Genomic DNA, 25468 nt, shown 5'->3' with positions numbered 1-25468 from the left:
TGTAGCTCACATGTGGTAGATTGATACAAATAACCATGACATCATTCGGCTACTTTGTAATGAACATTTAATTGAGAATGTTTTGGGGAAAACCTTTCCATTTCCCAGAAGACTTTTCATGAGCATCATTACTAACGGATACACAGACGCGCACCACACACACAGATGGGGAATTCTCGTACGAATCACTGACGCATTCTGTTCATGTCTTACGATAAACTTGGACAAATTCATTAATTTTCAGAACATTTAGTTGGTTCCTTACTACGTTCAATACATTTTTGAATATTGTCGAATTACGTTTTAATGTCTGGATTCCATGATTCCGTCTGCGTTCTTCGGATTTTATAGTGCCGTACACGCGCACACACACACGCGCGCACACACACACACCCACACCTTGTAGAAGGAGTCCATGGAGAGCAGGACCACCCAGGGGACATCCAGAGCCTCTATGATCTTCCTGGCTACTGTGGTCTTCCCCGAGGCACTGCCCCCACACAGACCTGTAGGACACACAGGGCACAATGGAAACTAGGTGAGATGAGCGAGGTAGACCGCTTAAAAGTCCTTGGTTCAACTGAAAGTAGCTTTTCAATGTCTACAGTAACTGAACGAGTCTCTTCTATCAGCAGGGCACTATCTGAAACATTTCTGTTCAGTGGTGTAGAAACCCCTCCTGCCGTGTTCAAATATCAAATAATGACTTACGATGGGGCATCAATAACCATTATCAGTTAACACGTTGATGCTTATTCCCAAGAAAGTCAGGTTTCCTCTTGTAGCAGACGTTATCCCCTCTGCTTTGTCAAACAAAGCAAACGCCCCCACGGCATCATAGAACAGCATTCAGGTGCATGACGATGTTACTGTAATACGTAGTCTCATTCACAAGCAATTTGATCAGGAATAGAGGGCTGTGGATAGCCCTGCAGCTGATCTTAACCCTGTGACATTCCCCATGTCATGTCTGTGTCTTGACTTAGAGGGCTTGGGAAGCAGGAGACAGGTCATTTTCTCACATAAAACAGACAACGAAGCATTATTCTATTAAATTCTCCTGAGGGTTCCTACCGATGACGAATGCCTCTTTGGACTGGGTTCCATGTTCGTTATACCAGGGTGGGCGGCCGGCTGTGTAGATGGTCCGCTTGGACGTCCGCAGCAGGGGCGGTTCTGACTTGCACTGGCTGGTAGTCCGTTTCCGTGGTGACAGCCCAGAGCTGACGGAGGTGAGGAGTCTGTCCAGGGAGCCCTCTCCGCCCCCGCTGAAAAATAATGAGATAGAAGAGCGACACCTCTTAATTTGTGTGAACTATCCCTGTAAAACACAGAATGTGTGAATATCAGATTTGTGTTCTTTTGGACTTCGGGACCAAGCGTAACAAATTACTGCATATACAACAAAACGCTGCATAGAACACACTGATATATGTGAGGACCATCAGGAGAGATACAGAAAGGCATTATGGGATATGTTGTTGTTTATGTTTGGACAACATAAAACCTTTCACAACAGTCACGTTTGTACAAATACCTGTCTGATTTGGGCTGTAATAAAACAAGAAAAAGGTGTGTTCCCGTTCTGCTTTACCTGATAAACGACACAGCATACTACAAACATTACTGACGTGATTCTGTATCCCTGACAATGGCAACACCTCCATATCTATCCTTCTACATTGATTAACACAGAGTACTAACAGTCAGAAGGAATCAGTAATCAATCAGCCTGTTGCTTTTTATGATGGACCCTTGATCAGTGCTCTGTTTACACCAAGTACTTTGTTTAGCGTGAGAATACTGCTTCCTATACAAACCACTGAATATAAGTCAATCACATGATAGAATTGAGTCAATCCCCATCACTTTCTCTCCATTTCTTCCCCTCTTCTCAATAACTTTCTCAAGGGTACGCAAGCTCACATCACAGTTACCATGCACATTAACACAGACAGTTGGTTTCTAAGACAAATGCAAGATCACTGGTTGGTTGTGTAAGTGTGACCTGAGGCTAAGCCTTTGTCCCCTGAGAGTCAGCTTGTCTTCACAGGTGCGGGAGGAAGGGGACTGTTGTGTCTGTTGTTGATCAGGGTTACAGTACATCAACACTTGGATTGTTGCAATATGCAACAAATTAAACCCTGCTTATATGACTATTATAACTTCTTATTTTAGTTACCACTAAATACTGAAATGCCTACCGTTGCTAAATAGCCTCATAAACATGGCATGGATCTTGCAAGATGAGCTCTCTTAGCAGACCCATCTTTGACAGAGAGAGCATAATGCTTCATTCATAACCAAGTGGGAATTTACCACATACGACTGGGAAAAATCCAATTGAATGCCCCTCCAACTGGTAATTACTAGTGGGAAACTCCTCTATCATCCAGAGCTCCCACTTTCCCACAAGCTGACCTCTGACGTCACCTACAGTGATTCGTCCTTTAAAAGTTGCAGCGTACTGCGGTGCAGGTTGCATGTTGCCGCAGAATTCTATGGGAAGTTATTTAAGTGTGAACCACTAGTACCATTAATGCTAGTTAGTGCTAGTTTGACCACCAGAGGGCATCTTTGAGAAGCATTTGGTAGCCTTCAATAATGGCTGTACTAGAGAATTTAAAACCTTTTTTTGTAAGAACATAGCATATGGGACCGATTTTAAGAAATGTTGCATAATTAATTTGCTTAATATTACAGTGTTTCTATTCCAAGAAAAGTGAAAAACCCTCTGGATTTCCATTAGGATGGAACGGAAAATATGGCGCTGTACAACGTGACGGTCAGGAGTAGGCTACAGTACTGGGCTATTTAGCTAAAGAATCCCCGTGTTGTGCAGGCACGCGGGAGACCGGGTCTCAATTCCCCGGCGGGGAGGAAGGCGTAGGCTGTCCTTGTAAATAAGAATTTGTTCTTAACCTGTTAGGGCTAGGGGGCAGTATTGACACGGCTGGATAAAAAAACATACCCGATTTAATCTGGTTACCACTCCTACCCAGTAACTAGAATATGCATATACTTATTACATATGGATAGAAAACACCCTAAATTTTCTAAAACTGTTTGAATGGTGTCTGTGAGTATAACAGAACTCATTTGGCAGGCAAAACCCTGAGACATTTTCTGACAGGAAGTGGATACCTGATGTGTTGTATTACCTTTAAACCTATCCCATTGAAAAACACAGGGGCTGAGGAATATTTTGGCACTTCCTATTGCTTCCACTAGATGTCACCAGCCTTTACAAAGTGTTTTGAGTCTTCTGGAGGGAGATCTGACCGAACAAGAGCCATGGAACGATGATGGCCCATTAGACACCTGGCGCGCGAGTTCATGTTGGGTACCCTCGTTCCAATACGTTAGAAAAGAGTATGCATTCGTCCACCTTGAATATTATTCATGTTCTGGTTAAAAAAGGCCCTAATGATTTATGCTATACAACGTTTGACATGTTTGAACGAACGTAAATATATTTTTTCCCCTCGTTCATGACGAGAAGTCCGGCTGGCTTAGATCATGTGCTAACAAGACGGAGATTTTTGGACATAAATGATGAGCTTTTTTGAACAAAACTACATTCGTTATGGACCTGTGATACCTGGAAGTGACATCTGATGAAGAGAATCAAAGGTAATGGATTATTTACATAGTATTTTCGATTTTAGATCTCCCCAACATGACGTCTAGTCTGTATCGCAACGCGTATTTTTCTGGGCGCAGTGCTCAGATTATTGCAAAGTGTGATTTCCCAGTAAGGTTATTTTTAAATCTGGCAAGTTGATTGCGTTCAAGAGATGTAAATCTATAATTCTTTAAATGACAATATAATATTTTACCAATGTTTTCTAATTTTAATTATTTAATTTGTGACGCTGACTTGACTGCCGGTTATTGGAGGGAAACGATTTCCTCAACATCAATGCCATAGTAAAACGCTGTTTTTGGATATAAATATGAACTTGATAGAACTAAAAATGCATGCATTGTCTAACATAATGTCCTAGGAGTGTCATCTGATGGAGATTGTAAAAGGTTAGTGCATCATTTTAGCTGGTTTTATGGTTTTGGTGACCCTGTCTTTGAATTGACAAAACATTACACACAACTCTTGTAAATGTACTGTCCTAACATACTCTAAATTTATGCTTTCGCCGTAAAACCTTTTTGAAATCGTAAAACGTGGTTAGATTAAGGAGATGTTTATCTCTCAAAGGGTGTAAAATAGTTGTATGTTTGAAAAATTTGAATTTTGACATTTATTTGGATTCAAATTTGCCGCTCTTGAAATGCACCTGCTGTTGATGGAGTGCACCACGGGTGGCACGCTAGCGTCCCACCTAGCCCATAGAGGTTAACTGACTTGCCTAGTTAAATAAAGGCTACACTAAGAGCATGACATTTCTACATCCTAATTTTCGAATTCTAGTCTAACCACTACCCAAACGGAGATTCAGTGAAAATAAAAATCTCATTGATTATCAAGACCAGTCCCCATGCTTGTCTCAGCGCAGCGCAAAACGGTGCTAAAATAGTTGTAGCCTATTGCTTAAAATCCTTCAACATGCTTCAATATGCTCTTTAAATAAATAAGACCTACACCACTTTTAACAGTACATAACTCAACACTAGTGAGACTCATGTCGCCTACAGTATATCTCTCCGCCAATAATTACATATAGAGGATTGGAGGATATTTCTGTAATTCAGTGATATTTATTCCCATAGTAATTCGTTATGGATCCATAACTAAATAAACATTAGCATTTTGAAAGAGTATTTTTATAATTATTATTTTACCACTTCTTTCTCCCCAATTGGTAGTTACAGTCTTGTCTCATCACTGCAACTCCCGTACGGACTCGGGAGAGGCAATGGTCGAGAGCAATGCATCCTCCGAAACACAACCAAACCAAGCCGCACTGCACATCCAACCGGGAAGCCAGCCACACCAATGTGTCGGAGGGAACAACGGCCACCTGGCGACCACAGGAGTCTCTAGTGCGCGATGAGACAAGGATATCCCTGCCGGCCAAACCCAGACGACACTGGGCCAGGGCTTCCCGGTCACGGCCGGCTGCGACAGAGCCTGGACTCGAACCCAGAATCTCTGGTGGCACAGCTAGTACTGCGATGCAGTGCCTTTGACCACTGCGCCAACCTGGAGGCCCCTATAATTATTTTATTAACGAAAGCATAAAGATGCCATTATTAGTTACATTGTTTTAGTTTGAATGTGCAGACAGGCACTAAGAACAGAACAGCGGGAACATTTTCCTAGTCAGCGCCATTATTAGTGCAATGCCCCTTAAAGTGTTGCCAGTGTAGCGGTCCACACCCACCCCCCGTCCTTTCCCCATGGGCTAGGTCGGTCTCCTGTGCACTGCTCTGCAACCCATCCTGTGCCCCCTGCCCTCATGCCTTGAACCCTGTGCACTTTCAGTGGATACAGCTAGAGAACTGCAAGGCGCCACTGTGCGCCACTCGGAAGCCATGAACAATATGACCAATTTATATTGTCCTGCTAATAACAGGGTTAATAATATATCTGTGAGAATATCCAACAGCTTTTATATAATTCTAAATTAATAACAAAAATAATCTCTTAGTTTAAAAAAAGTACAATATTTTGGAGATGATTTTGATTTCAAATAACGTAAAATGAGCGATAAAAAAGCCATTCTTGAACATGGGGTGAGACAATGTTACTAATTTGTAAATAAAGCCAGTTTGTTATTTAGAATGATTTATTTCTGTATTTAGAGGGAGAGAAACCAAAAACCTACAGTCATCTCATGGGTCTGCCAGTCAAGGCCGGCACCAGTATTGAACCAGCATCTGTAGCATCATAGCTTGCACTGCTATGCAGTGTCTTAGACTAATGCGCCACTCAAGCGCTGTACAACATGATCGGTCGGGAGTGGCATACAATACTACGGTAGGAGCAAAAATAATCCTGACCAAAAAAATAAATAACCTTAGTGTAACAACAGTTTTAGTAAGTAATACTGAAGTTGTGCACAATTACCAGTTTCTTTTTAGGTTTATGTCGCCCATTCATTGTCAGAGACACAGTAGGACCCAAAAGCATAATCAGTGCTCTAACTCCCCCTTGCGCTGGTCTGGAGCAAAGAAGTGGTGATGCAGGGTACCGTACTAAACCACAAATTACTTCTAAGTCCCGCAGCATAATCACACAACGTTTAGTGGAGCAAACACTGTACTAAGGTAATTATCTTAATACCATCATTTTCGGCAGTTATATGCAACAACAAAATATAATTTAATATATGTATTCATGTTTTTGAACAGTATCATTTGTTTACAAGCATGATAGCTGTACTTTTAGCAACTTGTTAGCAATTAGACAATCTGCATTTCTCAACAAGTTCAAAGCATGTGAATGCATCCAACTGGTATTTACGACTTCACATCTGGTAAATTCCTACCTCCCACTTGGTTACGAACACAGCATTGGTACTTTGAACCTGCCCGTGTGAATTTGTATGCACATAATGGATATGCAAAACTAACACCAACCCAGACCCGATCGCTGGACCTCACAACATTAGAACAACTGTGATTGGTTCACAGGTACTTGCAACAGACATTTATACACGTAGACCTACAGAATGCATTTGTTTTCATTGGATGGGCATGGGATGGCATCAGACCAAGAGCTCAATACAGGGAGGTGGGGAGGGCATTCAAATGCATCTATTACTATTCTACCTAGATCGCAGCCCCAACTCAAACCACACAAAGACTGTCTGACACGGAACAGAATACGCGGAGTGGAAAGTGCTTAGTCCATTCCCTCCAAAATATTACTTACAGCCACCATGACTCCACATGTGAAATGAAACTTTGTTCTTAAAACATATCCACAATAAGGATAGTCAGTCTCACACTCATTTGATTAAACTCAGTAGGGAAATATGCCTAAACTACTCAATCTCTGATCTAATTGAAGTCACCACCAGTACAATCCAGGACAACCAACCTAACCTATCACATTCCTAACAAGCCTTTTACAAAGCCATTATGTCTAGAGGCAGTTTAGCTGTCTAGCAGTTTCGTCCCCATGCAACCCTGGTGCCTAAACCATTTGTCTAAACACACTTCTACCTGTCTGCCTTGTAGCTCCACTAAACTTTTCTTTATTTCTCCCTCTCTCCTATTCTCTCTCTCTCTCTCTCAATTCAATTCAATTTAAGGGCTTTATTGGCATGGGAAACATATGTTAACATTGTCAAATCAATTAACATCTCTCTCTCTCATTATATATATATGTGTGTGTGTGTGTCCACCTACTGGATTAAGCGAGAGATCCACACCTCTCCCTTAGATGTTTGTAAGAACCCGGAACCCATTTCTGTGGTAGGAGAAAGTCCCAGGTAGGTAGGTAGGTATTAGATGTTCCTGCCTGTTCTGGACTTTCACTGCCTGTGTGGCTCCACTCCCCTGTGCTACTCCACCCCACGGCTTTATAGCCTAAATATCTTCAAGTTGAACAACCAAGGGGTCAAAGGTGGCAGGCAGCAAGGTTACAAAAGCTCAGTGTTTTCATACCCGACCCATCACACCCAAGGCAGCTTGGAGAGGGAGTGGGGAGAAGCGCATGGCAGCCTCTGCATATCATTTGTTTTCTGCATGTGCTTTTCCCATTCTTTATGAAAAGCAACACATAGATCCATCCATACAAAGCAGGAGAGTTTATCTTGACTTTATACAGTCTATACCGTATCTATGGATATTTCGAAAATACAGATGGTATAATTTTCAATACTGTTAAAAATACTGTATACCGTACCAGTCAACATTTTGGACACACCTACTCATTCAAGGGTTTTTCTTTATTTTTACTATTTTCTACATTGAAGAATAATAATGAAGGCATCAAAACTATGAAATAATTTGTGGAATTTCTTTCCTTCTAAATTCGTTTGAACCAACCAGTTGTGTTGTGACAAGTAGAGGTCGACCGATTATGATTTTTCAACGCCGATACCGATTATTGGAGGCCCAAAACCGCCGCTGCCGATTAATTGGCCGATTTTCCCCAATTTATTTGTAATAATGACAATTACAACAATACTGAATGAACACTTATTTTAACTTAATATAATAAATAAATCAAATCAATTTAGCCACAAATAAATAATGAAACATGTTCAATTTGGTTTAAATAATGCAAAAACAAAGTGTTGGAGAAGAAAGTAAAAGTGCAATATGTGCCATGTAAGAAAGCTAACGTTTAAGTTCCTTGCTCAGAACATGAGAACATATGAAAGCTGGTGGTTCCTTTTAACATGAGTCTTCAATATTCCCAGGTAAGAAGTTTTAGGTTGTAGTTATTATAGGAATTATAGGACTATTTCTCTCTATACGATTTGTATTTCATATACCTTTGACTATTGGATGTTCTTATAGGTACTTTAGTATTGCCAGTGTAACAGTATAGCTTCCGTCCCTCTCCTCGCTCCTACCTGGGCTCGAACCAGGAACACATCGACAACAGCCACCCTCGAAGCAGCGTTACCCATGCAGAGCAAGGGGAACAACTACTCCAAGTCTCAGAGCGAGTGACGTTTGAAACGCTATTAGTGCGCACCCGCTAACTAGCTAGCCATTTCACATCGGTTACACCAGCCTAATCTTGGGAGTTGATAGGCTTGAAGTCATAAACAGCGCAATGCTTGAAGCACAGCGTAGAGCTGCTGGCAAAACGCACTAAAGTGCTGTTTGAATGAATGCTTACGAGCCTGCTGGTGCCTACCATCGCTCAGTCAGACTGCTCTATCAAATCCTAGACTTAATTATAACATAATAACACACAGAAATACGAGCCTCTGGTCATTAATATGGTCGAATCCGGAAACTATCATCTCGAAAACAAAATGTTTTTTTTTTTTCAGTGAAATACGGAACCGTTCCGTATTTTATCTAACGGGTGACATAATTGGTCATAATGACCTAAAATTCTGGCAAATTAGTTCGCAACGAGCCAGGCGGCCCAAACTGTTGCATATACCCTGACTCTGCATGCAATGAACGCAAAATGACACAATTTCACCTGGTTAATATTGCCTGCTAACCTGGATTTCTTTTAGCTAAATATGCAGGTTTAAAAATATATACTTCTGTGTATTGATTTTAAGAAAGGCATTGATGTTTATGGTTAGGTACAGTCGTGCAACAATTGTGCTTTTTTCGCAAATGCGCTTTTGTTAAATCATCCCCCGTTTGGTGAAGTCGGCTGTCTTTGTTAGGAAGAAATAGTCTTCACAGTTCGCAACGAGCCAGGCGGCCCAAACTGCTACATATACCCTGACTCTGTTTGCAAGAGAAGTGACACATTATCCCTAGTTAAAATAAATTCATATTAGCAGGCAATATTAACTAAATATGCAGGTTTAAAAATATATACTTGTGTATTGATTTTAAGAAAGGCATTGATGTTTATGGTTGGAGCAACGTGTACCTAAGCGATTATATGCAACACAGGACAGGCTAGATAAACTAGTAATATCATCAACCATGTGTAGTTAACTAGTGATTATGATTGATTGATTGTTTTTTATAAGATAAGTTTAATGCTAGCTAGCAACTTACCTTGGCTTCTTACTGCATTCGCGTAACGGGCAGGCTCCTCGTGGAGTGCAATGTAAAGCAGGTGGTTAGAGCGTTGGACTAGTTAACCATAAGGTTGCAAGATTGAATCCCCGAGCTGACAAGGTAAAAATCTGTCATTCTGCCTCTGAACAAGGCAGTTAACCCACCGTTCCTAGGCCGTTATTGAAAATAAGGATGTGTTCTTAACTGACTTGCCTAGTTAAATAAAGGTAAAAAAAAATACATTAAAAAATATTTTTAAAATAAAAACAATCAGCGTCCAAAAATACCGATTTCCGATTGTTATGAAAACGTGAAATCGGCCCTAATTAATCGGCCATTCCGATTAATCGGTCGACCTCTAGTGACAAGGTAGGGGTGGTATACTGAAGATACCCCTATTTGGTAAAAGGCAGAGTCCATATTATGGCAAAAACAGCTCAAATAAGCAAAGAGAAACAACAGCCCATCATTACTTCAAGACATGAAGGTGAGTCAATCCGGAAAATGTCAAGAACTTTGAAAGTTTCTTCAAGTGCAGTCGCAAAAACCATCAAGCGCTACGATGAAACTGGCTCTCATGAGGACTGCCACAGGAAAGGAAGACCCAGAGTTACCTCTGCTGCAGAGGATAAGTTCATTAGAGTTAACTACACCTTAGATTGCAGCCCAAATAAATGCTTCACAGAGTTCAAGTAACAGACACATCTCAACATCAACTGTTCAGATGAGACTGCGTGAATCAGACCTTCATGGTCGAATTGCTGCAAAGAAACCACTACTAAAGGACACCAATAAGAAGAAGAGACTTGCTTAGGCCAAGAAATATGAGCAATGAACATTAGACCGGTGGAAATCTGTCATTTGGTCTGATGAGTCCAAATTTGAGATTTTTGGTTCCAACTTCCGTGTCTTTGTGAGACGCAGAGTAGGTGAACGGATGATCTCCGCATATGTGGTTCCCACCATGAAGCATGGAGGAGGAGGTGTGATGGTGCTTTGCTGGTGACCCTGTTGGGGATTTATTTTGAATACAAAGCACCCTTAACCAGCATGGCTACCACAGCATTCTACAGCGACACACCATCCCATCTGGTTTGCGCTTAGCGGGACTATCATTTATTTTTCAACAGGACAATGACCCAACACACCTCCAGGCTGTGTAAGGGCTATTTATCCAAGAAGGAGAGTGATGGAGTGCTGCATCAGATGACCTGGCCTCCACAATCACCTCAAACAAATTGAGATGATTTGGGATGAGTTGGAGTACAGAGTGAAGGAAAAGCAGCCAACAAGTACGCAGCATATGTGGGAACTCCTTCAAGACTGTTGAAAAAGCATTCCAGCTGAAGCTGGTTGAGAGAATGCCAAAAGTGTGCAAAGCTGTCATCAAGGCAAAGGGTGGCTGCTTTGAAGAATCTAAATTATAAAATACATTTTGATTTGTTTAACACTTTTTTGGTTACTACATGATTCCATATGTGTTATTTCATAGTGTTGATGTATTCCCTATTATTGTACAATGTAGAAAATAGTAAAAATAAAGAAAACCCTGGAATGAGTAAGTGTGTCCAAACATTTGACTGGTACTGTATATATTTGCACCCATCTCAGTAAACTAATTTATTGCGGAGGCCTAGACTGAAAGTCAATTTATGCTTGATCCGAAAATGTGGTAGGAGGCTCCATATGGAGGGTGCGATGCAATAGTGGAGTCTCCAGAGGCACGCAGTGGCCAAATTGAGCTCATCGTCATGCTCCTCCCCAATGTTGTAACAATGCGGAGGGCTCTGTATAGCTCCGTGTTGACATGATTGGTTGATGGTAGGTGGGGGCGGTATATCCTATACAGTGGGGGAAAAAAGTATTTAGTCAGCCACCAATTGTGCAAGTTCTCCCACTTAAAAAGATGAGAGAGGCCTGTAATTTTCATCATAGGTACACGTCAACTATGACAGACAATTGATGGCTGACTAAATACTTTTTTGCCCCACTGTATAAACACAAACTGACTTCCTTGACAACAGCTCTGCACTGCTCCGTGAAGCGCAGTTGGTAGAGCATGGTGTGTGCAACGCCAGGGTTGTGGGTTCGATTCCCACGGGGGGCCAGTACAAAAAAGAATGCATGCATGAAATGAAATGAAATGGATGCATTCACTATTGTAAGTCGCTCTGGATAAGAGCGTCTGCTAAATGACTAAAATGTAAATGTAAAAAATGTATGAATGCCCTGACGAATGCCCTGATATCACCGTAAATGCTGCATGGCCAATGCAGACGTCGGATTGACCATGCGCCCAGATGCACAATGCACTTCTCTCTCTAGAATGCTCTCTCTCCTGCCAATTTGTGCACATTCATTGTGTGAATTGTTTGCATTTGATTGTTAGTCTATATCAATTTCCAGTTCCATGTATCAGTAGTAGTACACTTACCGGCTACCACCCAGTTACTCAACCCTGTACCTTAGAGGCTGCTGCCCTATGTACATAGACATGGAATCACTGGCCACTTTAATAATGGAACACTAGTCACTTTAATAATGTTCACATACTGCTTTACTCATTTCATATGTATATAACGTATTCTACTGTATTTTAGTCAATGCCACACCGACATTGCTCGTTCTAACATTTATATATTTCTTAATTCCATTATTTTACTTTTAGATGTGTGTGTATTGTTGTGTATTGTTAGATATTACTGCACTGTTGAACTAGGAACACAAACATTTCGCTACACATATACTAAATATGTATGTGACAAATAACATTTAATTTGATTTGAATTCCTAATGTACAAAGTTTATTACTTTGGTTAAGGTAATTATTTTAATGGATTCAATATTATTATTCCAGTCTTCCCGTTCTCATTGTCTGAGTGGACACGTTGTTTGCAGAGCGCACAACCTATGCTACAGTTGTGAGAAACAAGTTTTGGTTTATTTCATTCCATTTACGAGTTTAGTCAATTTAGTAATTGTCTTTTGTTTGGAGCGCTCCTGTCAATGTTGAGTAAGGACGCGCACACATAGAAATAGGCCTATTGACTACCTGAAAAATCTTTCAGCTCTCAAAGTGAAAAATGTTACGCTCTGATCTAGTGGAAATGTCATAAAATAAGCCAACCTGATTACTTCTTATCAGTGCTTGACTTGGACTGAAATAGATTAAGTACTCATTTTGGGTGCTGGTACTGTTTATATTTAGGTGCAGGAGCTCCATGATACTTTTGAGCTAGTATTCTATAAGAGGAACAGGAGCTCAAGCAGTAGAACATTTGAGGTGCTAGTACTCAGCTCCGGTGAGCTACTGCCCAAGTCAAGCACTGGTTCTTATCCCTTGTGCAAATAGCCTACAGCTGTGTCTGTCATGAGAGGGGAAACTCTGTAAACTTCTATACAATGTTACAAGTTCGCTAGTGCAAGCTTTGGGGCTGGACCCAAATTAATAGTTGATACAATGTTTTAAGTTTGTTGCAGACAGGCCATGTGTAGCCAAGGTGATTTATAGGATATTTATTTTTATTAGGATATTGTCTACCTGCTGGCTGCAATGCTTTTATTTGTTGGCTTTATTGTAGGCTATTTTTACATAGTTACTTTTTAGGTTTGTATCATTTTCATTTGGATATAATTTTGATTAACCACATGAGAATGATTTTGAGAGATTTAAAATTAAACTGTTTCACGAAAATGTGCACATGAAAACCTTAACTGGCACGCAGATCGCTAGAAATGGTAAGATAAATTGGCATTCCACATGAGAAAGGTTGCCTTCTCCTCGTGTAGCCTATTACCGGAAACTTCAGGAGAGTAATGGCAGAATCTGTGAAAGCCAGCAGGAGCGGGAGGAGAATAGTTGGGTCAGGTGAAGTTTTTTTTGGGGGGGTTATTTAGATCTCTGTTTAAGCATCAGATAAACTCAATGCGTATAGTTGATTTTATTAAAACACATAGGGTGTGTCTATATATATATGGAAAAATACATGTTTAAAAATGTTGACCAATTGATTGGTCGAAAGAACAGACGACTTTTGGTTGACCAAGATTAAATTATTTCCAGTTTAGGGATCCAGATATGCATTTGCCATGGCCATGGATATATATATATATATTTAAATAAATAATATATATACATAGAAAAAAAAGAATATATATATATATATATATATATATATATATATATATATTCTTTTTTCCCTTCTATATATATATATATATATATATATATATATATATATATATATTCCTTTTTTTAATGGCGCCCCCTTGTGTTCATATTCAGTAATACCGTATATCCCGGTATGGTACAGAAAAGGTATAACAAATTAAAATCTGGATACCGCCCAACCCTAATCTGGGTTATCAGTTAAAGCCAAGCCAGGGTGCCATAAAACATGCCCTCACTCCATAGTTACACAGATACAAACATCTCTTACACATAAATGTGGCAATTCCGATCTCACACTACAACGCGCACAAACATGCAAACATGAAAGTCTATATAAAAGAGAGCAGCAAATAAGAGCAAACTATGTAGTCCAGATGGAGGAGCTATCCAGGCCCCCCTGGCGCTGATAATAATAGTAAACAGTAAACCAGATGGTGGGTCACAGGCGATGCAACATGTTGCATTTTAACCACCCAACTCCACATACTGCAACACAAACTAACGTCTTGATGCGTACACAACTTCTTGACGAGTACACAGCAAACCTTACTTCCAGATTTCACATAACTCATCCTTACTCACCATTACACAAACTAAGATGGCGCTGGAGAACAAGGCTGACGTTTTATGTATTCCTAACCAATTGTGTTTGTTTGTTGGTTTCTTTGCGTTATTTGTAAAAAAATGTTTTACTTGTTTTGTACATAATGTTGCTGCTACCGTCTCTTATGACCGAAAATAACTTCTGGACATCAGAACTGCGATTACTCACCACAGACTGGCAGAATCCTTTTTTTCCTTTAACCTCTTACATCTAGACATTCCGCTAGCGGAACACCTGCTCCAATATCCAATGATAGGCGTGGCGCGAATTACAAATTCCTCAAAAATACAAAAACTTCAATTTTTCAAACATATGACTATTTCACAGCATTTTAAAGACAAGACTCTCCTTTATCTAACCACACTGTCCGATTTCAAAAAGGCTTTACAGCGAAAGCAAAACATTAGATTATGTCAGCAGAGTACCAAGCCAGAAATAATCAGACACCCATTTTTCAAGCTAGCATATAATGTCACAAAAAACAAAACCACAGCTAAATGCAGCACTAACCTTTGATGATCTTCATCAGATGACAACCCTAGGACATTATGTTATACAATGCATGCATGTTTTGTTCAATCAAGTTCATATTTATATCAAAAACCAGCTTTTTACATTAGCATGTGACGTTCAGAACTAGCATACCCCCCGCAAACATCCGGTGAATTTACTAAATTACTCACGATAAACGTTCACAAAAAACATAACAATTATTTTAAGAATTATAGATACAGAACTCCTCTATGCACTCGATATGTCCGATTTTAAAATAGCTTTTCGGTGAAAGCACATTTTGCAATATTCTCAGTAGATAGCCCAGTCATCACGGCTAGCCATTTAGACACCGACCAAGTTTAGCCCTGATCAAACTCCGATTTACTATTACAAAAGTTTCATTACCTTTGTTGTCTTCGTCAGAATGCACTCCCAGGACTGCTACTTCAATAACAAATGTTGGTTTGGTCCAAAATAATCCATCGTTATATCCGAATAGCGGCATTTTGTTCGTGCGTTCCAGACACTATCCGAAATGGTAAAGAAGGGTCGCGCGCATGGCGCAATTCGTGACAAAAAAATTCTAAATATTCCATTACCGTACTTCGAAGCATGTCAACCGCTGTTTAAAATCAATTTTTATGCCATTTTTCTCGTAGAAAAGCGATAATATTCCGACCGGGAATCTCCTTTTCGGCAAACAGAGGAAAAAATCACAAAGACGGGGGCGGCCAGGTCACGCGCCTAAGCCCAGAGTCCCTTGATCGGCCACTTGAGAAAGGCGATAATGTGTTTCAGCCTGGGGCTGGGATGACGACATTCAGGTTTTTCCCGGGCTCTGAGCGCCTATGGACGACGTAGGAAGTGTCACGTTAGAGCAGAGATCCTTAGTAAAAGATAGAGATGGCAAAGAAGTTCCAGAAATGGTCAGACAGGCCACTTCCTGTAAAGGAATCTCTCAGGTTTTGACCTGCCATTTGAGTTCTGTTATACTCACAGACACCATTCAAACAGTTTTAGAAACTTTAGGGTGTTTTCTATCCATATATAATAAGTATATGCATATTCTAGTTACTGGGTAGGATTAGTAACCAGATTAAATCGGGTACGTTTTTTATCCAGCCGTGAAAATACTGCCCCCTAGCCATAAGAGGTTAACGAGTCCGATGAGCCCGATGTGAATGATATACTGCTTACCGGGAACAGGCCCAGGTCCCCATCATTTTTGTGAAGAGAAGGCAGAGAAAAAAGGGGCCAGAGGGTGGGCAACCTTCTGAGAAATCGTAAGCGATCGAATAAACCCCTACTTCCTTCCATTCTGCTAGCAAAGTGCAATCTTTGGAAAATAAAATCGATGACCTACGTGGAAGATTAAACTACCAACGGGACATTCAAAACTGTAATATCTTATGCTTCACGGAGTCGTGGCTAAACGATGACATTATCAACATACAGCTGGCTGGTTATACGCTGTACCGGCAGGCTAGAACAGCGGCGTCTGGTAAGACAAGGAGCGGCGGACTACGTATTTTTGTAAATTACAGCTGGTGCACAATATCTAAGGAAGTCTCAAGGTTTTGCATGATAAGCTGTAGACCACACTATCTACCTAGAGAGTTTTCATCTGTATTTTTCATAGTTGTTTACATACCACCACAGACTGATGCTGGCACTAGGACAGCACTGAATGAGCTGTATTCTGCCATAAGCAAACAGGAAAAGGCTCACCCAGAGGCGGCGCTCCTAGTAGTTGGAATTTAATGCAGGGAAACTTAAATCCGTCTTACCAAATTTCTATCAGCATGTTAATTGTGCAACCAGTGGGGGAAAAAAACTCTGGACCACCTTTACTCCACACACAGAGATGCATACAAAGCTCTCCCTTAACCTGTTATGGCTAGGGGGCAGTATTTTCACGGCCGGATAAAAAACGTACCCGATTTAATCTGATTATTACTCCTGCCCAGAAACTAGAATATGCATATAATTATTAGCTTTGGATAGAAAACACTCCAAAGTTTCTAAAACTGTTTGAATGGTGTCTGTGAGTATAACAGAACTCATTTGGCAGGCCAAAACCCGAGAAGATTCCATGCAGGAAGTGCCCTGTCTGACAATTTCTTGGCCTTCTTGATTATCTCTATCCATTACAGGGGATCTCTGCTGTTACGTGACACTTCCTACGGCTCCCATGGGCTCTCAGAAGGCGGCAAAAAGCTGAATCATGGCTTTGCAGGCTCTGGCTGAAAAAAAGTTGCGCGTTTGGATAGTGGCTGGTCACAGTACTGTGAGACTCAGGCTCGTGCCCGAGTCGACCCCATGCTTTATTTTCTTTCGTCTGTTTACCTAAACACAGATTCCCGGTCGGAATATTATCGCTTTTTTACGAGAAAAATGGCATAAAAATTGATTTTAAACAGAGGTTGACATGCTTCGAAGTACGGTAATGGAATATTTAGAAATCTTTTGTCACGAAATGCGCCATGCACTTATTTACACTTCGGATAGTGTCTTGAATGCACGAACAAAACGCCGCTATTTGGATATAACAATGGATTATTTTGAACCAAACCAACATTTGTTATTGAAGTAGCAGTCCTGGGAGTGCATTCTGACGAAGAACACCAAAGGTAATCAAACTTTTCTAATAGTAAATCTGACTTTGGTCAGGGCTAAACTTGGTGGGTGTCTAAATAGCTAGCCGTGATGGCTGGGCTATCTACTCAGAATATTGCAAAATGTGCTTTCACCAAAAAGCTATTTTAAAATCGGACACCTCGATTGCACAAAGGAGTTCTGTATCTATAATTCTTAAAATAATTGTTATGTTTTTTGTGAACGTTTATCGTGAGTAATTTAGTAAATTCACTGGAGGTTTGCGGGTGTTATGCTAGTTCTGAACGTCACATGCTAATGTAAAAAGCTGGTTTTTGATATAAATATGAACTTGATTGAACAAAACATGCATGTATTGTATAACATAATGTCCTAGGTGTGTCATCTGATGAAGATCATCAAAGGTTAGTGCTGCATTTAGCTGTGGTTTTGTTTTTTGTGACATTATATGCTAGCTTGAAAAATGGGTGTCTGATTATTTCTGGCTGGGTACTCTGCTGACATAATCTAATGTTTTGCTTTCGCTGTAAAGCCTTTTTGAAATCGGACAGTGTGGTTAGATAAAGGAGAGTCTTGTCTTTAAAATGCTGTGAAATAGTCATATGTTTGAAAAATTGAAGTTTTTGTATTTTTGAGGAATGTGTAATTCGCGCCATGCCTATCATTGGATATTGGAGCAGGTGTTCCGCTAGCGGAAAGTCTAGATGTAAGAGGTTAACCTCCATTTGGCAAATCTGACCATAATTCTATCCTCTTAATTCTTGCTTACAAGCAAAAATTAAAGCAGGAAGCACCAGTGACTCAAACAATAAAAAAGTGGTCAGATGAAGCAGATGCTAAGCTACAGGACTGTTTTGCTAGCACAGACTGGAATATGTTCAGGGATTCCTCCGATGGCATTGAGGAGTACACCACATCAGTCATTGGCTTCATCAATAAGTGCATCGATGACGTCGTCCCCACAGTGTCCGTATGTACATACCCCAACCAGAAGCCATGGATTACATGCAACATCCGCACTGAGCTAAAGGCTATAGCTGCCGCTTTCAAGGAGGGAGACTCTAACCCAGAAGCTTATAAGAAATCCCGCTATGCCCAACAATCAAACAGGCAAAGCTTCAATACAGGACAAAGATCGAATCGTACTACATCGGCTCTGATGCTCGTCGGATGTGGCAGGGCTTGCAACCCATTACAGACTACAAAGGGAAGCACAGCCAAGAGCTGCCCAGTGACACGAGCCTACCAGATGAGCTAAACTACTTCTATGCTCGCTTCGAGGCAAATAACACTGAAACATGCATGAGAGCACCAGCTGTTCTGGAAGACTGTGTGATCACGCTCCCACAGCCGATGTGAGTAAGACTTTTAAACAAGTCAACATTCACAAGGCCGCAGGGCTAGACGGATTACCAGGACGTGTACTGTGAGCATGCGCTGACCAACTGCCAAGTGTCTTCACTGACATTTTCAACCTCTGCCTGTCCGAGTCTGTAATACATGTTTAAAGCAGACCACTATAGTCCCTGTGCCCAAGAACACTAAAGTAACCTGCCTAAATGACTACCAACCCGTAGCACTCACGTTGGTAGCCATGAAGTGCTTTGAAAGGCTGGTCATGGCTCACATCAAAACCATTATCCCAGACCCACTCCAATTTGCAATCCGCCCTAACAGATCCACAGATGATGCAATCTCTATTGCACTCCACAGGGCCCTTTCCCACCTGGACAAAAGGAACACTGAGGTGCGAATGCTCAGCGTTCAACACCATAGTGCCCTCAAAGCTCATCAATAAGCTAAGGACCTAGAGACTAAACACCTCCCTCTGCAACTGGATCCTGGACTTCCTGACGGGTCGCCCCCAGTTGGTAAGGGGTAGGTAACAACACATCCGCCACACTGATCCTCAACACAGCGGCCCCTCAGAGGTGCATGCTCAGTCCCCTCCTGTACTCCCTGTTCACTCATGACTGCACGGCCAGGCACAACTCCAACACCATCATTAAGTTTGCCGATGACACAACAGTGATCACCGACAACGATGAGACCGTCTATAGGGAGGAGGTCAGAGACCTGGCCTTGTGGTGCCAGGACAACAACCTCTCCCTCAACGTGATCAAGACAAAGGAGATGATTGTGGACTACAGGAAAAATAGGACAGAGCATGCCCCCATTCTCATCGACGGGGCTGTAGTGGAGCAGGTTGAGAGCTTCAAGTTCCTTGGTGTCCACATCACCAACAAACTAACATGGTCCAAACACACCAAGACAGTCGTGAAGAGGGCACGACAAAACCTATTCCCCCTCAGGAGACTGAAAAGATTTGGCATGGGTCCTCAGATCCTCAAAAGGTTCTACAACTGCACCATCGATAGCCTCCTGACTGGTTGCATCACTGCCTGGTATGGCAACTGCTTGGCCTCCGACCGCAAGGCACTATTGAGGGTAGTGCGAACAGCCAAGTACATCACTGGGGCCAAGCTTCCTGCCATCCAGGACCTCTATACCAGGCGGTGTCAGAGGAAGGCCCTAAAAATTGTAAAATACTCCAGCCACCCTAGTCATAGACTGTTCTCTCTGCTACCGCTCGACAAGCAGTACCGGAGCGCCAAGTCTAGGTCCAAGAGGCTTCTAAACAGCTTCTACCCCCAAGCCATAAGACTGCTGAACATCTTATCAAATGGCTACCCAGACTATTTGCATTGCCTCCCGCACCCCCCACTCCCCACCCCCCTCTTTTACACCGCTGCTACTCTCTGTTGTTATCATCTAAGCATAGTCACTTTAATAACTACCTACATGTACATATTCCCTCAATAAACCGGTGCCCCCGCACATTGACTCTGTACCGGTACCCCCTGTATATAGTCTTGCGATTGCTAGTTAGTCCCGTATGGCTCAGTTGGTAGAGCATGGTGTTTGCAACGCCAGGGTTGTGGGTTTGATTCCCACGGGGGACCAGTACGGAAAAAAAATGTATGAAATGTATGCATTCACTACTGTAAGTCGCTCTGGATAAGAGCGTCTGCTAAATGACTAAAATGTAAATGATGTAAAAAAAAAATTATTTTACTGCTGCTGTTTAATTACTTGTTACTTTTATTTCTTATAATTTATTTTTTTTAAACTGCATTGTCAGTATGGGCTCGTAAGCATTTCACTCTAAGGTTGTTTCAGTATAATACCTATTCGGCACATGTGACTAATACGATTTGATTTGATAACCTGACATTACCCAACCTACCCGAATAATTCAATATTGAATTAATCAAATTAGTATTGTATGGAAAAAAGAACAATGTTAAAATATATCACATTGCATATTTAGTAATGACAGAATGTATTTTAAACTTCACACAATGAAAAACTTGTTACAAGCCTGCTAGAGTTAGCGGCAGGCGGACAAGCAATATCCACCTTCGTAGTACTGATGAAGCTTTTAACTGAAGCTGGTTAGCTTTAGAAAACCCTGAGTAGATCTAGCTTGCTTCATAGGATACCCCTCAGGTAAGCTATTACATAAGCTAAATAGCTAACCCATCACCACACAACAAAAACGTGTATTGTTCTAAGAACCCACTAGCTATAGAAGAGATTGGTTGGTCATGTCCCGCCAGCCAGTCTCTTTAAAAGAGAAAGACAGATAGGGATAACTCACTAGTCAGTGTTATAGAGGAGTGGAGGGAATGAAAACACACAGGCATGTACAGGACTCCCTGAAAAACAGTGGCAAGTGTTACTGAATGGACTATCCTGGCTAAATAAATACAAGGAAATGAATGACGCAGCTCACATGGAGCTCAGTCTTAAACACAGAGATTGAGGGGTAAACTATATAGACAGAGAGAAAGAAGATAAATGACAGTAGAATAAAAATAAATATATAAATAAATGCGAGGAGGCACTTACCTGCAGCCTGTTACAGTCCAGCACCCTGAAATCCTAGCTCCTGTATTCAAAGTATTCATGATGAAAGGAGATGATAGGAGAACAAGGGTTTGTCTAGGAGATGTTAACTAGTGTTTCAGTTCCTGTTATTGTCAGTGAGGTTGACATCAGCTACTGATACACAAGAGCACAGGAGGCACTTAGTCCTACTGCCCCTCTGGCTAGGCAAGTCCACAACAGAGAGAACGGGAGAGCAAGAAAGAAAGGAAAGAGAGAAAGAGACAGTTGGGGGAGAAACGAAACTATGCTTCAAACATCTGTTTTGCTTTCTATTCACTCCGAGCGGCAGAGAGAGAACATTGTAGATAAAGAGCGCAATAGGAAAGAATCTGCAGTGGAGTCTGCTTTCCCTCCCCTTCTCTCTCTATCACTCCCCCTCCCCTCCCCTGTGCTCCGCAACCAGCCGTACAGCCAACAAACGTAAGAGGATAACCTGTCCTCCAGATTATGTTCATTAGGTTGTATTAATAGCAGCAGGTTAGAGAGAGAGTCCTCCCCTCTGCAGTTGTATACACACACACACACACGCCACTCGCCTCGCCAGGCCCGCCAACCAACCAGTAATCTGTTTCTGACAGTAATTGTCACAACACTTCACTAGAAGAGACAGAGAAAAAGAAACAACTGAAAGAGAGAGAGAGTAAGAGAGAAAGAGAGAGAGCCTCTAAATGCCCCCTCAATGTTTGAGTTGTACTTCAAGTCAACAACAAACAAACAGAGGAGTTTGCTTTCTCAGAGAGAGAAAGCAAGAGAAAAAAGGAGGGAAAAACAGAGAGGAGGACAGAGGGAGGGGCAATAATATTCCCTAGTGGGCAGTCACTGTTTCTCTACTTGCCTGACACCCGAGTCTGGGGACAGCAGCATGACAGCGTGCACACACTTGCGCACAACCACAGATGGCTTTTTCATGTTCTGTATGGATAGAACAGCAGCTTCTGGTAAGAGAAGGGAAGGGGTATGTTTCTTCATCAAAAATTCCTGGTATACCAAAATTGAAAATATCTCGAGCTCTTGTTCACCCGACCTGCTAAAATGCTGACCCCACTATATGCAGAGGGAAATCTTGTGTGTTATTATTACAACTGTGTACGTATTGCACAAGCAAACACCAAGGCGGCACTCAGCGAACTGTACAAGATCATTAGCCAGCAAGAATCCTTTCACCCGGAAGCAGTCTTTATTGTCGTGGGTGATTTTAACCAAGCATGTTTAAAACACATGATATATATCACCAAGATGTATCCTGCCCCACAAGAGGAAACGATGTGCTGGACCATGTATAAACAAACATCCACGATGCGTACAAAGCCTTCCCCCGCCTCCACATCAGCCAATCAGATCACGACCCTGTTCCTACTCCCCACCTACAAGCAGCAACTCAAAAGGGAGCCACCGACACAGAGAATAGTGAGGCACTGGACAGAGGAGGCAGACTCATTGCTGCAGGACTTTTTTGAGAATACTGATTGGAATATGTTAAAAGATTCATCCATCCAGGTCTCATCCATCAACATTGAGGAATATACATCATCAGTCACAGGCTTCATTAGAAAATGTGTTGTTGTACCCACAATAACAATCCGGACATACCACAACCAAAAACCCTGGATGAACGGAGATTTCCATACAATGCTGAGAGCCCGTACTTCAGCATTCAATGTCAGCAAACCCTGTAAACTCTTTGGCGCGCGACATATACAAGGCAAGCAGGTACAAGCTCCGCAAAGCCATTAGAGATGCAAAAAGACAATACAGACTCAAACTTGAATTGATGTTCGACAACTCAGACTCGCGACGCATGTGGCAAGGATTACAGCCTACCACAGACTACAAAGGAAAATCCAGTTGTGTGGTGCCCACCGAAGTCTCCCTTTCAGACAAGATTAAAACATTCTGTGCTCACTTCGAGGCAGACAATACCGAGCCATCTAGGAAGCCTCTTGCTGCTCTGGACGACCAGGTGCTTACGCTCTCAGAGGCTGACGTGAGGAAAACTCTCAAAAGAGTGAATACTCACAAAGCCGCTGGCCCGGTTGGCATCCCCGGTCACGTCCTCAGAGTGAGTGCTGGACCCACTCCAATTTGCCTACAGCTCCAACAGATCCACGGAAGATGCTATTTCCATCGCTATTCACACGGCGGTAACACATTAGGACAAGATGAACACCTATGTAAGAATGTTGTTCACTGACTACAGTTTAGCATTCAACACTATTGTTCCCTCCAAGCTCAACACCAAGCTCAGAGACTTGGGTCTAGACACCACCTTCTGCAAATGGATCCTGGATTTCCTGATGGGCAGACCACAGGCTGTGAGGATTTGGTAACACCACCTCCTCCTCCACACTGTCTTTTAACGCAGGACCCCCAAGTGGTGTGTCCTCAGCCCTCTGTTGTACTCCCTGTTCACTCACGACTGCGTGGCTTTGCATGACACCAACTCCATCATCAAGTTTGCTAATGACACCACGGATGTAGGCCTGATAACCAACAATATGAGTCAGCCTATAGGAAGGAGATAAGTGAACTGGCATTGTGGTGCCAGGACAACAACCTCTCCGTCAACGTCAGCAAAACAAAAGAGTTGATTGTTGACTTCAGGAAGAAGAGTAGGGAACATGCCCTGATCCACATCAACGGGACTGCCTTCGAGAGAGTTAGCAGTTTTAATTTCCTCGGCGCCCACATCACCGAGGACTTGACATGGACCAACAACACCACCACTCTTGTCAAGACAGCGCTGAAGAAATGTGGCATACTACTCCGGGTCATCTCCAAATACTACCGCGGCAACATCTAGAGCGTACTGACTGTTTGCATCATGACCTGGTATGGGAATTGCTCTGTCCACGACCACAAGGCTCTCCAGCGGGTGGTGAAGACGACCTAGTACATCACTTGGACCATGCTCCCACCAATCTAAGACATCTATTCAAAACAGTGCCAGCATGAGGCTCGGATTAATTCCTTCAATTTTCCGTTCTTCACCTCGGTATGAACAGGAACGATTCACACTACAAAAACAATTGGAAAACGAGACTGCCTTATGTTACAACAACTAAACTGTCCCATAGCGGTAGAGCGTACTCACCCCCTGGACATTGTGTGCTGAAGCTTGTACTTATTCTCATATGTTTCCTAATCACCAACAATTACCGTAGTTATTCTTCAATTTGCTAGCGCAATGAATAAATGGCAGAGAAAGCGACAAAGTCCATATTATGGCAAGAACAGCTCAAACGAGCAAAGAGAAACGACAGTCCATCATTACTTTAAGACATGAAGGTCAGTTAATGCTAGAGCTGGGCGGTATACCATATTTTACTATATACCGGTATTGATGCACGGACCGGTCTGGGTTTTTACTTCACCTTTTATAACGGTATTTGAATGTTTGGTTTGTTAAATGTGATACGCCGTGTGTAACGTCCATTTTTATAATTTACTCTCCTACTTGAGTCATCCCTCCCCGCTCTCTCTCTCTCACGCCGCTTTCCACACAGACCTAGTCCCACCCCCTGTCACTCAAGGAGCGCATTTGTTGTTGCTTGACCACCAGACACTTTCGTTCAGTCTGCATGGTCAATGCAGCACACGCAACAATGTTGATGACAACAACGTCGTTTCCAATTTGTATTAGTTTGTGTTTCTTACATCTGCAAACATCTAGTTTGTATTTTCTTAGCAAGCTAAGCTAAATTGTGTTAGCCACTAATGCTAATCACTAGATAGCTAACTAGCTAATAAAAGCTCAGAGTCAGAGCAAATTCTATTTCCATGATTCCAAAAGTTCACCCAAGTGTTTTGATCTAAATCACAAATGCAACATTTGGTCAAAAATAAGGCCTAGTATTTTTGCCCATATTGTGGCAGTGTGGAAATGATCTCAAATTATTGAAGGAAATGCAGAAATTAATGGAAATGCAGGAAATTATTTTAGGTTGAAGTTGAATTGAACAGCATAAAACAATCCCAATGGAGAAAGGGTTAGGGTTGCCACCCTAGGGTCACGC

The 25468-nt window shown here is 41.9% G+C and overlaps 1 protein-coding gene across 4 annotated transcripts in view; it reads right to left on the bottom strand.

Moving 5' to 3' along the window:
- Positions 1 to 25468, bottom strand: part of uckl1b (uridine-cytidine kinase 1-like 1b) — a 66222-nt gene that overhangs the window by 32556 nt on the left and 8198 nt on the right. The window contains exons 1-3 of one of the 4 annotated variants that reach the window (XM_014134720.3): positions 21417 to 21789; positions 1075 to 1268; positions 400 to 506 (exon numbers count right to left, since the gene is read on the bottom strand). In XM_014134720.3, coding sequence (XP_013990195.1) covers positions 400 to 506; positions 1075 to 1268; positions 21417 to 21475 — 360 coding nt within the window. In that variant the 5' untranslated portion in view covers positions 21476 to 21789. Of the gene's footprint in view, positions 1 to 399; positions 507 to 1074; positions 1269 to 7314; positions 7496 to 21416; positions 21790 to 25468 lie in introns of those variants that run through there. The other 3 variants (XM_014134723.3, XM_014134722.3, XM_014134724.3) reach the window with 3 other exon arrangements.

The sequence above is a fragment of the Salmo salar genome, chromosome 13 (assembly GCF_965601325.2).
Source record: "Salmo salar chromosome 13, fSalSal1, whole genome shotgun sequence".
Lineage (NCBI taxonomy): Eukaryota > Metazoa > Chordata > Actinopteri > Salmoniformes > Salmonidae > Salmo > Salmo salar.
Note: the sequence above shows the minus strand (reverse complement) of the source record. Positions and strands in the feature narration are given on the sequence as shown.